The sequence below is a fragment of the Tachypleus tridentatus genome, chromosome 6 (assembly GCF_004210375.1).
Source record: "Tachypleus tridentatus isolate NWPU-2018 chromosome 6, ASM421037v1, whole genome shotgun sequence".
Lineage (NCBI taxonomy): Eukaryota > Metazoa > Arthropoda > Merostomata > Xiphosura > Limulidae > Tachypleus > Tachypleus tridentatus.
The window spans coordinates 48,179,283-48,197,038 of NC_134830.1; the positions used below are offsets into that span (position 1 = coordinate 48,179,283).

Here is a 17,756-nt window from a genome sequence, read left to right on the forward strand (position 1 = left end):
AACTTTTAATACTGGACTAAATGGATGCAACTTAATATTGGACTAACTAGATGTAACTCATAATATTAAACTATATGGATGTAACTTTTAACACTGGACTAACTACATGTAAGTGTCAATACTAGATTAACTAAATGTAATGTTAATACTAGACTAACTATGGGTAACTTTTATTACTAGAATAACTAGATGTGAGTGTTAATACTAGACTAACTATGGGTAACTTTTATTACTAGACTAATAATTTCAGTCACATTTAGTCTAAACAAGGTTTAATAGCTTCTCAGAAGCCCTTCCATGTGTCTTCAACACTTTAATGTGAATTTATTATTGCTGGTTGTGTTAAAGCAGAACCACGTTAGACTATCTTTTATGTCTACTGAATGGACAGCATTTTAAAAGAAGCAACAGAATAATAACATTTACCAGAAGTGGTAATATAATGTATTTATTACTGTTTTAAAATAGTGCTTACATATATCATTAAAACATATACAGTAATTGAGAAATATTCCTGTGGTTTACAGTACATGAACATATATATAGTGGGCACTCACCACAAACCACCTTCAAAAATGACACACGTAAAGTTTGAACTGAATTTGTTAAAAGTTGCTTGAAATCATATTATACCAAGTGACATAATTAAATAACTCTTTCAATCGTCTCTCTCTAGAAAAGAAGTGCATCAACTGAAGTACAAGCCCTGTTAAATATACAACAAAATATATATGTATGTCTACACTTTCATTAGCTGTAAAACCAACTTGAATCTCTCTCGGCAGTTAAAAGAATTTATATGAGTACTTCCAATGTTCAATAACAACTGTTTAAAGATATTTATTGAACCATCCACATGTTCACAATACTCTGACCCCCTTCCCATTCACTTCTCAGTGACATGGGACTAACCAACCACAACCAACAGGTTTAGCTACTTACATAGTTCTAGTTTAAGTATTTAAATATCTTGTTTACAGTTAATTAGGATACTATATTATTTTGAACACAAATGTTATTAAAGTTATGTTTAGTCTTGTTATTTTTAAATATTAATATTGTGTTAAATGGAATACAATTTCCATTTTCTGCAATCTAATGCACATATTCGTTTTTAATGAACATACAATAACAAAATAGAATTAAACGTACATATAATACCACTATTATTTGTTTCAAAGGGTTAGAAAATAAAATGTTACATATTTCACTACATATTAAAAGGTTTCTTTCAAGAAGAACTCTGTGAAATGATATTTATTCTGAGAAGTGAAGTTAAATGTTAAATCTCAGCATAATTAAAAGATAAGACTATCAAAAATGTTTTGAATTTCTATAACATTATTGTACAACTGCTGGTGTTCGGTCACGAGACAAAGTTAACGTTCTCTTTATTCAAGATGATTATTACAAATACTCCATTACAATGATAATACCACTATGTTCATGAAGCAGTTTCATATTTACAGTTTTGGGTTACAACAGTCAGTCACGATACTTCCATGTGTTCTGAGTTATAACAGCCAGTCAAGTTAATCCAATGTGTTCTGAGTAACAACAGCTAGTTAAGTTACTCCTGTGTGTTCTGGTTTACAACAGTGATCAAACAACCAGTCAAGATACTCCTGTGTGTTCTGAGTTACAAATGTAATCCAACAGCCAGTCAAGTTACCCCCATATGTTCCAGGTTAAAACAGTGATCCAACAACCAGTCAAGGTACTTCCTTGTGTTGTGGGTTACAACAGTAATTCAACAAGTCAAGATACTCCTGTGTGTCCTGGATTACAACAATAATCCAACAACTAGTCAAAATACCTTCTTGTTTTCTGAGTTACAAATGTAATCCAACAACCAGTCAAAATACTCCCATGTGTTCTGGGTTAAAACAATAATCCAACAGCCAGTCAAGACACTTCCTTGTGTTCTGTGTTACAAGTGTAATCCATAAACCAGTCTAAAATACTCCTATGTTCTGGGTTGCAAATGTAATCCAACAGCCAGTCAAGGTACTTGCATGTGTTCTGGGTTACTAATGTAATCCAACAACCAGTCAAGCAACTACTAAGTACCTGGATATACAAAAATAATCCAACAACCAGCTACAACACTACTGTAATATTTTTATGTTATTAGATTAATCACATAACAGATTATAGTACTGGATTATGAGGGTTAATGCACAACTGAATATGAAACAGCTAGGTTTTTATTTACTTACTGGGTCACATGTAACAACATAAGTTGCAGTGGGTACCTACATATTTATTGGTTAATGTATTATCTTGCATAACATATCACTAGTGCTTACATTCTTAACCACACAAACAGGAAATTACATAAGATGCCATGAACACATTTTGTCATTATGTTACCACATTTCATAAGACTGATGAACTTCACTAATATTGCAATACTGATGTGTTGTTGATTACTACACTTGATAACATTGAGTTAAGACCCTGTAGTAGACATCAATAAAATGGTTGTTGTCACTGTACAAATGTCACCATGTTAGGCAGCGTAGTTCACAGTGGTGTTATATCTCATGCCCAAAGTCCTATAGGGTTCACGTTAAGGTATCTGTGTCCTTTGCTATCTTTTATGTACACTAAAAGCATCAGTTAAGAATGTTTTCACAGTAACATATGGAACAGATGAAGTTTCTAATGGCTAAATGAGCTTGAAGAAGTTGATCCAAAAACTCTCAGCTGCCACTTGATGTTGGTCACAGGGACCTGAAAAACAAGATGGTAATTTTGTTAATGTTGCCATCAATTGAAAAGTAAAGAACTACAAATGTTTATTTAAATAAACCACCTACTCATAAAGTTTATAAGTTGAATTAAACTTGGGAATTATTAGATACGAGTAACTTCTTATACTTGGAACTACTCTTCCCTATTTTACACGTATATATTTCTTTTGGTCCTTTTCAGTATATTTCAAACTTAACTGGTTTTGTAAATTTTTGTGTGTGTTTGTTTTAGCTTTGCTTCAGACAGTAATGCTTACATCAATTTCCCACATTTGGTTCAGATGATTATGGCCATGAACATTTCATATGTCTAGTTCTTGTAATTACAGCTACTTTTCCATTCAAGATATAATGGTCCTTTTCTCAAGCCTGTTTCCAATGATTATATGTATTCTAGTCATGTCTGATTCTACTGGTTATGACTGGTCTACTATCCAATTCTATTTCTACTGATATGTATGTAGTTTTGCATACCTACCTTTTAAACTCAGATGTTATCAAATGTTGTTTTACATATCTATCTTTAAACTCAGATGTTATCGAACGTTGTTTTACATACCTATCTTTAAACTTAGATTATATCATATTTATGTGTATACTAAAAATTTCAGTTTGGTTGAAAAAATTGTATGCTGACCTTCAATGTGTTTTAGTTAGTGTACCCATTTCCAAAATTGTATTCTTTAATACAAGACTCAGTTGTGATTATAAAAAACGTATATATTGGTGTACATGCTTCCCAACTTGGTTTTATGTCAGTATGACATTACAAACATTTCCCAAATTTGATTCAAGTAAGTAGGATTAAGTGAAATTATCCCCACTATGACATTGATAAATATACTTATGTCCACCTCCCAACAGTTTATTAAGATATTGTACAAGTGCTAATTTCCAAAATCCATTTCCGTTTGGTAAATCCATGTCTCCATTTGCAATTCTTAACCCTAGTTAACAGTTCTAATTTTTTTTTTTCATTTCTAAGTCCAATGAATAAGCTTGAAAGAGTGTTTCTAAATTTTAGAATTAGTGAATATGTTTAGAAATTAATTTCTTAAAATTCAGTACTCTAGTGTAATGTTGGTACTTTTTCGGTTCTGATTCTTTCTGACATAGCTGTGTTTACTTGTCAACTAAGGTTGTTATAAGCATACTTCTTCATGCACTCATCAACTCCAGTGTTAATTACTAAATTTCAGTGTTAACCTCTCTATGTGGGCTGTAATAGGTATATTTGTCAACCTCCAAGCTTTAGCAGTAGTGTGTATGTTTGTGTGCCACCTCCATAACTCTGGCAGTGGTAAGTAGGTTTGTTTGTTACATTCCTAATTAGCAGTAATGGGTAAGTATGTGTTCCATCTTCATAACTCTGAAGTGGTTGGTAGGGTTGTTTGTCAGATTTCATGACGGTACTTACTTAGAACAAACTCTACACATGTCAGGTTTCATGACAATACTTACTTAGAACAAACTCTCTTTGTATAATACTTTTATGATTCAATGCCATTTTCCTATTGGATATGGTCAATAAATGTGGTGGTTTTATGCATTACCGAGTTCAGTGTAGCCCATTTTTTCAACAGTTACATTTGTGTCATACTCAGAAAGCCTATTTAAAGAGTACTGTTTTATTTTATATTTTTCCAAACTTTGTTTTAAAAATTGTTCTATGGTAATCTTCAACAGTGAAGTCATGGTGATGAATATTTATATCTTAACTATAGAATCAAAAGTCTTCCAACAGTAGACTTTCAAACAACATCTGTACTAGTGTTTCTACAACAGGCATTCACCACCTATTCAATCAATTTCATCATAAATACCCTGCCTAAACAATCGATTAAAGAATATCCATTAATTATATCAAATAATGTATATTATGTTCAAATAAAAACAAAAATGTTTAATAATACAAACTAACCGTTCAAAGGCCTCCTCTTCCTCCAAAATTCCTGATATCAATTAATAGCTTATCTCTTGGGTCAATATCTGAAATATATGTAGCTTTCTCTTTACATTTGTTCTTGGAATCAAGGTGTTTCTCAGGCAATGTAAAAGTGGAGAGTGACTTGTTGGATGAAGCTAAAGATAATGGTGGTGGTGGTGGGATATTCTGGTGGCCATTTATTAGATCATTAGATTCCTTTAAAGACCTTGCAGTACAATCAATTTTAAGCACATTTGAGTTTACTCTGTTAATTTTTGTTTTATCTTTGTGGTTTGTTATTAGACATTTAGTGTGTTTAGTCTCAACACTAGAGCTTTGGCACTCTTTTTTCTCAATGATATGTTCTTCTGCAGAGCCTCCATTCAACAGGTTTTGTACTGTATCTTCTGAGAAACCTCTGACAACAGGAGCACCAAAGTAAGTATATGTTACACCTGGCTTACTAGTATTAATGTTCACTTTTGTGATTCTTGGTTTCCAATGAGATGTCTGATAATCCAACATGCTAGTCTGGCTTCCTGAAGTGTTCTTCTCATACTTTTCTGTTTGATATACACTTGCAGACTTTAAGCTTAGTTGTGAATTTCTTCCCTCAGTAGAGATTTTAATACCTGACTTTGTCGTTTTCTCAGATTGTCTAGTGGAACAGTTTGGCACATTAGTTGTGACAGTGGAACTTGAGACAGTGACTTCTGCCTGTGTAGTAAATGGTTCTAGCTTAGACTGTGAGTGGACCACATTTTCTGTGGTATAAAAGTTGGATTTTTTTTAACCCTCCTTGTGGTTTCTTTGTTGCCAAGAGCCAATAGTAACATTTGTTAGTATCTGAGTTTTTGGTCTTTGTTGTCTTTCTGGAAGAGAACTTTGTCTTGTTTTAATCATGCTGACATATTTTTCTGATGGTTTGTCTTTACAATGTTTTTGAGGTTCTACAAATAATGTTGCATTCCCCTGGTTTCTTGTGTTTTTATTATTGAGTGAGGTTTCATCTAAAGGTGAAATACAAACTTTTGTGCCAGTTTCTCCACTTTGCAGAACAGTTTGGTTTCGTGCAAGCTGATCTCTCCATAATACAAATTGTTCCTTTAGTAGTTTGTATTTGGCTTGGAGGTCTTGATTTTCACTTGTAGAGTTTAGATCAGAAACTGCCTTACACATGTCTCGATCAGACTGGACCCATCTCAAGGTGGCTGAACTACCATGATCTATGTTCTGATGAGTATGTTGATGTCCAAGCTTTGAGGTTGGGTATAATACAAGGTTCAACATGGATGTTGACCTCCCAGTCAATGGTGATGATTCAATATCAGAAAGCTGTGAACAATTGAGCCTAACCTGACCTTTGAATCCTTGAACAGTTCCTTCCTCATCACATAAAATTGGCTGAAGGTGAGACTTTGAAGTCTTTTTGATATGTGTACTCAAGTCATTATTTATTGGTTTATCATTTGGTGTTTCTGACATTTTGGGGGTAAATGTTTCCACTTGTCTTTTTAACATTCTGTTTCTAGTTTCTTTCTGTATCTCTTGATGGATGTCCACTTCTGCCTGAATGAGCTGAGGGCCACCTTGAAACTCTGGTAAATTTCCTGATTTCTCTGCTGTAATGTGTGTATATATATCTTCCTCCTGTTTTTTGTAAGCACCAATTGAAAAGTTGATAAGAGCTGGCTTTTGGTTGTCTTGAGGTATTCTTTTAATGGAAGCTGTTTTCTCAGCATAGCAACCATCATCAACAGCTGCTGATTCATGGGAAACCAAGCAAGTAAAATCTGCACAATAACCATTAACATCTGCTAGTGATTCCTGAGAAGACAGGTAAGCAGGTTCAGCAAAGTAACCATCAACATCTGCTACTGATTCCTGAGAGGAGAGGCAAACAGATTCAGCACAATAACCATCAACATGTTTTACTGATTTATGAGATAAAAGACAAGTAGATTCAGTACCAATCTTGTCTGTAGTATCTTCATCAAGTTGAGAATTACTTTCAATACCATGCTCCTCTTGAAATGGAGAAGGTGGTCCAAGGAATGAATTACTTGCATGCAGTTCATTTGGAATTGGAATTATATCTTGTGCTTGTTTTTCAACAGCAGAAAATTTTGCTTCAATAGGGGAAGGAATGAGTTGGTTGGTAACATTTTGATTAAGTTGGCCAATACATGTCATCATCTCTGAGTTGATAGTTTCTTCTTTTGAGGTAATACTTTCCATTTGGTCAAGGAATTCTGTAATTAGAAAAGAACAATTACTGAATGCTGTAAGTTCCATTTAAATTCTGTACAACATAATTTAAACAGCATGTATTTAAGCTCTTAAATAAATTTCATAAATTTATATTTAAAACAAGGCTGAACACGACCCAGTGGTTGGCATGCCAGGCTGCAGAGCCAAGGCTCTGTGGTTTGTATTTCATTATCACAAAAAGTAAAAAAAAAAAAAAAAAAATTCTTGCTAAAACTTTTGATCCATGAATGCATTGTATGAATTTCAGCACATCCCAAAATTTAGTCTAAAGATTAGTCCAAAAACTTCCAATGATTATGTTGACTAGCTACCTTCCCTCTAGTTTATCACTTCAAAATTAGGAATGGCTAATGTAGATAACCCTAATGTAACTTTATATAAAATCTAACACAACAAATTATTTAAAGATAAACATAAAACTGTGTCTCCATTTCACTACTGCTCCAAGCTCTTCTCCACCAAATGTCTTCCTACTTTTACTTCTCTTCCAGTTAACTATTCTTCAAACCAGACATAAGATCAGGCACAATCTTGTCACATGGATCCCACATATTAAAGTTCTAATTCTTGCTCTTTCCTACATTTTACAAGAGCTATTATTTTAATCCAATCCTAGCTCTGTCTCATGGTTTTCATAAGCCATCATTCTAAATCACATATTTATAATTTTTTCATGACATTTCAAGAGGTTTGTTTCTCCAGCTCTTAGTGAGAGTCTGTTAAACCAATAAGCTTACAGCGACATCAGCTATCTGGTATGAGAAATCCAGAAAAATTTGAAAGGTGTAAAATTGTAGAGTAAAGCATTTAATGTTACATTAGCTTATCAGAAACATACACTTTAAGGACAACAAGGGACCTGTTGATTCATCTAGTCAGTCCCATCCACTAAACTCTGAAATCAAACATTCATTGTCAGATCTTATCACTGAAATATTTACCAAGCCTGCCCTTAAACTAACTTCATCTACTATATCTCAAAGTAACCCCTCTGTTAGAGAAATAAAGCCATCCAAGTTGAAGATGACTTCTGCTCTGACAAAATATATTTGTGTCCCCTCGTTGTGTTATTCTATTATTACAAAAAATAATGATGCATCAACACTGTCAATTCCTTTAACAATCTTAAACACCTCAGTCAGTTTCCCTCTGACACTTTGTTTTTCTTTCCTAGGAAAACAATTTAAGAAGTCTTAAGCTGTCCTTTTATGACAATCATTCCATTCCAAGTATCATCCTAGTAGCCCTTCTTTAAATAATTTCCAACTATTCAATGTCCTTTCTAAGGTAAGAAGTCCAAGCCTGAATACAGTCCTCAAAATTTGACTTAACCAATGACCTATACAAGGACATTATAAAATCTTTGAACTTGTATTCAATATATCTGTATATAAGACCTGAAACTCTATTTTACCTACCATTAGCAATAGCATACTGACTGGATGACTTACAAAACTGATCAACCACTACACCAAGATCCCCTTCTTTTGTAATACTGCTAAGGTTATTCCCACCATAATCATAATTATAATTCAAATTATGATATCTCACATACATTTTCTTGCATTTATTATAATTAAAAGCCAGTTTATTTGCCCAATTCCCTAAATAATCCAAATCCATTTGTAAAGCAGTATAATCCACCTTACAAACAACATCACCCAAAATCTTAACATCATCAGCATATTTAACCATTCATTCAACTATGTAGTTGATGTAAATAAAAAAGAACAAAGGTCCTACCACATAAACCACTTATGACATTAATCGAGTTTAGTTGAAAACAATTTATAAATGTCTGCCTTTTTCCATCTAACCAATTTCTATCCAGTGAACCAATTGACAGAAATAGCTTTTTAAAGAAGTCTTTCTTATGTGCCATACCTAAATGATCGGATCTGTATAATTTTTCATATAATCTAAACTTTTGTTGTACGTTTGTTCTCTAGATGAGGGTAAACGATAGTACTAGAACAAAATTATGAAACGTCCAAATTTGTGTCTTTGTTCTTGTTCTTCGATGGTATCTATACCAGTTGAGAAAACTTATCCTGTTTAGTGACGTCATCCTCGTTGGTATCATTCAAGTGTTACGACGTCATGATGTCATTTGTGCTTCTGTACCAGTGAGATGGTATGATCTTTATTAGAAGTAAACCTTAAAACATTTGATAAACTTTGTGAACCCCGTGTTTACGAAATAACTCCTTAAAATAAGTACTTTTACTTCTGTTACACCGTAATATTCCATTTACTCTATTGAGCGACCTTCGTGACATTAAATAATTGTCAGTACTAAGTTAGTCTTAACTGTTAATATAACTTGATAATCTAAAAACTAGTTAATTCAATTTGAACTTTGTTTATATTTGCAAATATAATGTAGAAGAGGACATTTTTCTACCAGTTAATTATAAGTAACATAAAAACACGCCAGGGACGTATTTGTTCCAAGATAAAATGAAACCTTAATGTGCGATTTTGAACCTGTTATTATTACCCACAGCTTAGTAACATGCTAGCGGACGCAATTGTAGTTACCTGACCCTCCCACGTGCCGAACATTCCTGTTGTGATGGCCACCAATACCATTAAGTTGTAAGTTTTGCGCGTGCGTGAGATTTCCATACAGTTATTTATAATCAGTTGACCTTTATTTACCCATAGAAGGTCATTTGTTGCTGGAGAAAGGAGGCAGATCCCCCTCTTTGGACCTTGGGTTTTGCCATTTGTCCTTCAGAGTCCTCAGGATATATGTCCCATATGATGATATAACCCCTCCCCCCATCCAACAAATGAGTAAAAGTACAATTCGTAGAATGCTATAATTGCTTTGAAACTCATATCTCAGAACGGCTGATATTGGTATTAACACTTTTATTGACAACCAGAAAACAAAGTTTCAACCTTCCTAGGTCATCTTCAGGTTAATACCAGCCGTTCTGAGATACATTTTTATTTCAAGTGGGATTCTCGCCATCAAGAACAGCTTTGAAACTCCCTACTCCCAGAAATGACGACACTGTTTAGTCAAAGTCAGGACACATTCATATTTTTCTTCGTAAAAAGTACAATTAAAAAAACAAATTTTGTTTCTAAGGCGCTGAATTAAATAACATCTTTGGTGCTTTTTGAATAAATTACCTTTTTGTTTTCCCTTAAAACCCGTAACTTTACCAAACATTTTCTTGACACAAAACGCATGTGTAATCTTTAGTTTTATTTCGGTGACGTCACTTCCTGATCGTGTGGGTTGTGAACATGAGCACTTTGTAATTAAATTTAGTCTAATGCTCATAGTGCATTTGCATAGCCTCTTTTCTACCTACTAAGACTGGATAATACATAGTTATCAGAGTGTAGACTAGGGCACGCAATTAGATTTAATGAAAAATGAAAATTTCCCAGTATTTGTTCTCGAAACGTTTGCTATAACGTCTCTCTCTTGCTGTTTTTATACACGTAGTTTCATGTCAATACGTTTCTCTCTACACCCCGTGCATAGTTTTATTGTTTCATCCGATTTAACATAAACTTCTCACCCCACCCCCACACTGTGTCGTTAAACGCTAGAGTCAGGCTCTGTTGCTTAGCTGCGTTTTGATTGTTGGCCAGTAGAATTAAACATCTAATTGGTCTCTTCACACAATAGCTACATGTTATTTCTGTGCGTGTGTTTGTTTCGGTTACATCATGCAATGTTTGCGTATGATATATGAACAAAAAATGTTATTAGTTATTATTCTACAGTTTGAAGTAACTACTGCTAGGTAGCGCCTATCATGTCGATTAAAATCTGTAAACTCCTGTTAAGAAAGATAGAACACACGTTTTATGAGCAGTAAAAGATAAAAATTGTGATAGCTAACTTAATGACCGTTATAACGTTGCTAAACGTTTCATCTGATTTTAAAAACACTTTTCATGTGCTATATCAAATCTTTTTTTTTTTTTTTTTTCTGGCTATGCTAAGTACATTATTAACACATCGTCCAAGATTGTTCTTGAGTAATTTATGTTTCAAGCTCAGGTTTCTAGCTTGTGGGAAAAGTTCATGAAACATGAATAAATTGATACATTCATTGTAATTCGTTACACTAATATCCCGAAGAAACAATCGGCTTATAGACATCTCGTGCCCTGTGTAATTAAGTCGAAATATAATTGGAGTTTCTTTGAACTTCAGGTAAGAAATGTCCCTGTTAGATTTGGCAAAACGAGCCCGCTGGTAATTAGCAGGTAAAGATATTCGAATATAGGTAAAACGGGCGGTGTATATTAATTTTCATTTATTCTAATTTATAGTAATTTGTTATTCCAGGAATATAAGTTCTGTGTTTGAGATCTCGCATACTATTGTAGCTCTGTAATTGAATATGAAAAACATTTACTCATAAAAAGTATTGACACTATCCAACAGATGGCGTCTCTAATAACTTGTTGTAGCTTTTTGTTAAAAGAACACGGCTGGAAAGTGTGTATAATATTATATTGCAACAAAACAAGCTCTAACAGAGTTACTTGTTTTTAAAACGTTAATAGGTTTTTTAAAAATGACGCAGTAATTTTCAAAATTTCTAAATGTGTACCTTCCTTTTTTAATATAGTAATATTGGAAAAAACAAATTAGTGACATGATGAAAGAAGCAAACTTCGAAAACTGGTAGAAAATACAGTTAAAGGTTTTACAGCAGTGATTGAATGTATAATTTTAATAGAGTTACAATGTAGCATTGGTGTTACAACTTTATAATTTTATTGAGGTTGCTTATAAAAGTATATTGTTGCATATTCAAATAGTGCTTTACGTTCCAATATTGTTAAAGCTGGTAAGTAGTACAGAGGTTGAGTACGTTTGGGCCTCACGTCGTCGTAACAGTCTGTGTCGCCTTGTCCAATCACATTCTTTATTAATCCAGTTTCCAGTGCAAAATGCTCTAACGGAAGGATTGTCATATTAAACACAAACTATTAACCCCTGAATACTTTCCATAATCCACCTAGGTGGTAGACGCCCACCTCTAGTTTCTGTTTCAACAATTCACCGACTTTACCGCTATGTCTTCCTCTACCAGGGCTCCCCAATGGCACAGCGGTATGTCTGCAGACTCACACTACTAAAACCCGTGGTTTGATACCCGTGGTAAGCAGAGCACAGGTAGCCCATTGTGATGCTTTGTGCTTAATTCTAAACAAACAATCAATAAATCGTTTGTTTGGTTACGGAAATTGCGAGATTGTTGAAGTTAGCATATTTCATTCTTGTTTAAGTGTGCCCAGCGATTAGCATCCCAAAATTGTGAATCCTATGGTTCGTGGATCTCGTCCCGTTATTGCAAAAATGCATTCCATACTTGTGGGTTGTGAGAGCGCTATAAAAGTAACGGTCAAATCTCAATACTTGATCAACTAAGTTTCTTTTGTTGTTAAGCAGATGGACTATCTGTGCTGTGCCCACTACGAGTATCGAAATCCGGTTTGCCGCCGAATCACTGGGAGCGGTCAGATAAAAGCACCTCAAAAGAGTTGGAAGTGTGTGTTGTTGACCAGAACCTTCCATCTAGTTCTACATGGTGGCTGTGTGCATATAGCCCTTGTGTAGCTTTGTGAAAACAATTAATTTCCCAGGAGTCTTTTCGAGCGTACACTAGAGATTTGTTCGTGTTGTTTTTGTTAAATCTTATAAATCTTTTAAAAATAACGAGTGATTTCAGATTTGTTGACTGTATATGACATCCAGGATTAAATCTCCGATGTTTTCACAGCCTGTTAGTTGTTTACACAGCCGTTTCTAATTTTGAACTAATAGACTACAGGTAAGGCAAGTTGTCAAGAACACCCACCACCAATTCTTGGGCTATTTCCATGTGTCTTATTTGATTGTCACTCTTTTAACATATCCACAATCATAACACGCGGGACGAGTGTATTTCCTGAAACGGGACGCGAACAATGATCCATTGTATTCACAGACCTGGCACATTAGCAACTAGGCCATGCTCCACTCTTGGTGTTTAGTGTGTGAATGTGTTTAATCATTCTATTGCTAAGATTGCTGACGTATGAGGCCAGTGAGGTTTATGGATATAAAATATATTTAGTCTTAATAAAATATGTTACAATGTAAGTAATGTGTCGGTACATAATAAATCTATATTGGTAACCAAAGGGCTTGTGTACATTTGTTTGAAATTAAAACACGTTGTAACATGTTACGAATGTATCTATTTTTATTATTTTAGTCTTACGTAGACCGTTGTATGGTTAATAATAATCTGTTGTGAAAACAGTTGCACGTCGTTTCATGTAAACAACAATTCAGTTTAATAATGACTTGCACTTATTATATGGTTCGCACATCGTTTGATTCCACGATGGATATTTAGTCCATTGCGTATTTAAAAAAAAAATCTGTTTGTATCTCGGGACGTTTGTTTACGATTATTCTGGAATATCTAGGTAGAGAAAACATAAGTGAATGTTGCTCGGTAAGTTACGCAACAGAACTCACCTGATACCGCGTGGTTTAGTAGTTAAAGGTCGTTTGTGGGGAGGGGAAAGTCTAAACGGGTAGGTAATGTTAGTGGAATGTAGTAAAACCTGTATTGTATTTTAGATTGAGTTATACACGAGTTGTGACTCTCTTCCATCGGTTTCTTCTCATCGTGAGGTTATCTGTACTATGCACGATGAGGTTTATGGTGAAGTCTCTTCCAGTATTCTTCACCTTGGGGGAACTACTGTGGTTTGTCTCACTCTTGTAGCGGAACAAAACGGGAATTGGTGGTCGTGGAACGCTACACGCTATCGTGTTGTAAAACAGACACGGAAGTAAAACTGGTTCGTTTTGGTGGACATAGCGAAAAATACGGGTTCATTGTGGTTAGTAACTTACGTGACAATAGACTCACAGTTCTATATGTTTGACACTGTTTAGACGTCGATTAATTGAGGCCTTACAATTCCATGTATTTGACAACGTGTGGACATGGGAAGGGGATTATAAACTGGGTTTCGATACCCATAGCGGGCATAGCGCAGATAGTCCATTCTGTAGCTTTGTGCTTAATTCAAACAAACAAATCTTTAGCAGTTGAAAGAGCTTTGAGACGTTTATGTTTGACGCAACACTGTCATTTGGACGTTACGCTGACGAAAGTCTTTAGGCGGTAGAAAGTTTTTTTATTTATTTATTTTCGGAATGTGACAATGTTTAGATCAACAATTTTCTGTTACTCGTTCTGAGAGACTAGGCATTTCCGATTCTCTGTATAACAGAGCAATACTTGGTATTTGTATCACGTATTTTATCATCGTAGATTTCGCGCCTAAACTCAGCAGTTAGATATTTATGCAGCGTCTTACGTTTCTCTTGAAATGGCACAATACGACATTCTTGCCTGATTAGTGGTTGAAAGATTACGAAACTGAAGAACCAGGATATCGGTTTGTTATGTTGGCTTAGGTATGAGAGTTTTACGTATTTTATATGTTGAGCAGATTTACGGTGATCAAAACAAAATGATCTACAAAACAGTATTGATGAAAACGTGTTGAATCTCTTATCAAGCTGACGGTTTATATATTTATCTGTTCTATTTCGTTAAAAACGTGTAAAATTCTCTCCTGCTCTTTCTTTAAATATATTTACATCTTTACATTAAATACATTATCATTACATGAGATAAGCCTCATCTCCCATTTGGCACAGCGGCACGTATGCGGACTTTTAACGCTAAAAAAGCGGGTTTCTTTATCTGTGATGCACAGTTAACCCCTTGTATAGTTTTACGTGTAACTACAAGCATATGCACGACATAATGGAATATATTCAAAATATTTATGGCAAACAATAACGTTTCAGTCCATAAGGAGTGAGATGCTATTGAAAATAAAGGTTATACGGACAATGGCCACTACCAAAATAATCGGAAAAATGAAAAGAAAGCACCGAGCGTCAAATCGAAAAGAAACTACACTACTTGCAATCATTATTCCATGGTCGCTAATTACACAAAACTAGAAACATGCCTGGAAGAAATCACAGAGAACCAAAATCACGGAGACATTTAAGAAATTTAGAGGGTGCAGTTCCTTCAATCTTAATTAGTTTACAGAAGTGCACGTGCGTATGTGCTAATAAGTGGCGACGTATCAGATCGATTGTAATTAAACTTGGTGTGTACTTTTAGGGACCTAAATGAGTGACACAGCTGTGTGTGTGGAGTAGGAGTGGGTCACCTTCTGGATCTGACGTCCATATATAACCATCCAAGCGCTTCTATTTTCCTAATGCATTGAAAGACACTTCAGCTAATTCATGGGTTCCTAAACTTTTTGAGCACAACCCCCCTACTTCTTCCAGAACATTTCACATCACGACCGAGAACAATAGAAATTGGTCTGATGGGAAAAGACGTAAAATTGCTGAAACCTTACTAATGTGTAAGTGTGTAACTCAAACTGTTAGTTTTTACTATTCTTACCAACAATTTTGTAATCGTCTCGTTTTTACTAATTGTTACTTGAGTTGTTATGATAAAGTTTAACGCTATCTATGATATTTTTTGTAAACTTTCTCGTGTTGTTTTTCGCACAAAACACTCCTTTCTAGTTTGAAACTATTCAGTTTACTTTTATGTTTTTCACACAGTTGGGATCTTTTTATTTAGAATTATCACACAAGTTTATTTCGATGAAATCATTCAGTGTAATAAAAATTTGATTAGGCTTAATACTTTCAATTGAATCAAAGAATAGATTAGGCCTAATACTTTTCTTCACTCAAATTCACGTTTTAATGAAGAAAAAATTCTCAGAATTTTGTTGTTAGATGGCTTTTAGAATTTGTTATTACAGCCCATAAAGGATATTGTGTTTAGTTTTACTTTCTTTTACTTAAAATTTGCTGGCTTTCATGTTAACAACATTATAGGAGAGAATTAATGCATCGTGCTTCTTGACGTCATCTATATATTGGATGACCGTGACACTTGCCAAATGTCATGGTCTCCTGAAGGCTTATGTATTAAAAACTGGTTATTATTCTAAGTTATGGAACAATAGAAATTTTCCCAAAATTTCTTTCCTTTGCTACTCTTATGTCTAGGTACTAGTTTGTTGTATCTGTCGGTAAATGGTTGAATATACAAGGTTTGTCCTGCACCTCTAAACCCAAGGACGGAAAAATAGTTAAAACAGAGATAACGAGCCCAAACCGGCCAGAATACAGTAAATGTACTTTCACGGGGAACAATATACATATAGCGATAACGATAGGCATTAACGTGACCCTCAATACAGCCGTTTTGTAATACTTTACAAATACACCCTCCACCTCGCTGGTCCAGCTGTAATTCTACATGTTTACAACGCATAAAACCGGGTTTCGATACCCGCGGTGGGTACAGACAATATATTGTCTAGCTTTCTGCTTAGCAACAAACAAAAACTACAGAAGTGCTCTATATGTTCAATCATATTAACTGTATTTACTCTTACAATGTGTAACGTAAAGAACTCGCTAAAAGGGTTGGTTATATTTCTTATTTTCTGTATAAGATACACAGGGGACCCAAGTAATTAGAGGAGGTAATATTGGAAGTATTGACGGTGTTTTATGTGTTGGTAAAAGTTCTGTGATTAATCTGTCACGAACAATTAAACAATATGGAGTGTAAATTCTTATGGAAAATCCTATATTAATTCATTGCTTCTTTGTTGTTGTTTTTTTAATTCCGTGCAAAGTTACTCAAGGGCTCTCTGCCCTAACCGTCCCTAATTTAGCAGTGAAAGACCAGGCGGAAGGCAGCTAGTCACGCCAATTTCCGGGATACTTTTTTGCGAACGAATAATGAGATTGACCGTACACTATAATACTCCCACTGTTAAAAGGGCGAGCATGTTCGGTGACCAGTTAATACCTTTTTGTTGTTTTCCTTTACGCACACTGGTACACGATGGGCTATTTGTGCTATGCCCACCACGAGTATCAATACCCGGTTTTCAGTGAAATGAGCTACTGTGGTAAACGTGTGGTACAGTTGTAGTTTTTATTGAAGTTTATTCTCCACTATAAACGGGTGGTACAGTTGTAGTTTTTATTGAAGTTTATTCTCCACTATAAACGGGTGGTACAGTTGTAGTTTTTATTGAAGTTTATCCGACACTATTAACGGGTGATACAGTTGTAGCTTTTATTGAAGTTTATCCTACACTAAATGTTAAGTACAGTTGTAGTTTTTATTGAAGTTTATCCAACACTGTAAACGTTTAGTACAGTTGTAGTTGTTATTGAAGTTTGTCCTTCACTGTAAACATTTAGTACAGTTGTAGTTTTTATTGAAGTTTATCCAACACTGTAAACGTTTAGTACAGTTGTAGCTTTTATTGAAGTTTATTCTTCACTTTAAACCTTCAGTACTGTTGTAGTTTTTATTAAAGTTTTACCCTACACTGTAAACGTGTGGTACAGTTATAGTTTTTATTAATATTTCCGTCAATCCCACTATTCGTCGGTAAAAGAGTAGCCCAAGAGTTGGTAGTGGATGATGGTAATGAGCGGCCTTCCCTCTAGTCTTACACTACTAAACTGGAGACGGCTAACATAGATCGCCCTAGTGTAGCTTTGCGCGAAATTCAAAACAAAGCAAACCAAAGCATGTTACATCATATCCCACACAGTATCTAGTGCTAGTATTACATTCCCTTTGTCAAGCGTTATTTAACCTTTCAGGATTCACAGTCAGCAAAACTAAATATAATTATGTTACTCTTAAATCGTATTTTACATTTAATCAGAT

The 17,756-nt window shown here is 34.6% G+C and overlaps 1 protein-coding gene across 1 annotated transcript; it reads right to left on the reverse strand.

The window, feature by feature from the left end:
• Positions 1-484: 484 nt before the first annotated feature.
• LOC143252426 (uncharacterized) lies at positions 485-9,549 on the reverse strand. Its single transcript, XM_076504510.1, has 3 exons — positions 9,496-9,549; positions 4,678-6,935; positions 485-2,736 (listed from the first exon to the last, which is right to left on the reverse strand). Exon 2 carries the CDS (start codon positions 6,919-6,921, stop codon positions 5,473-5,475), a length of 1,449 nt encoding a protein of 482 aa, XP_076360625.1. The 5' UTR covers positions 6,922-6,935; positions 9,496-9,549; the 3' UTR covers positions 485-2,736; positions 4,678-5,472.
• Positions 9,550-17,756: the final 8,207 nt, after the last annotated feature.

Bases quoted from the DNA above. Each gene is read 5' to 3' on its own strand.
- LOC143252426 (XM_076504510.1), bottom strand. From the start codon at position 6,921: ATGGAAAGTATTACCTCAAAAGAAGAAACTATCAACTCAGAGATGATG.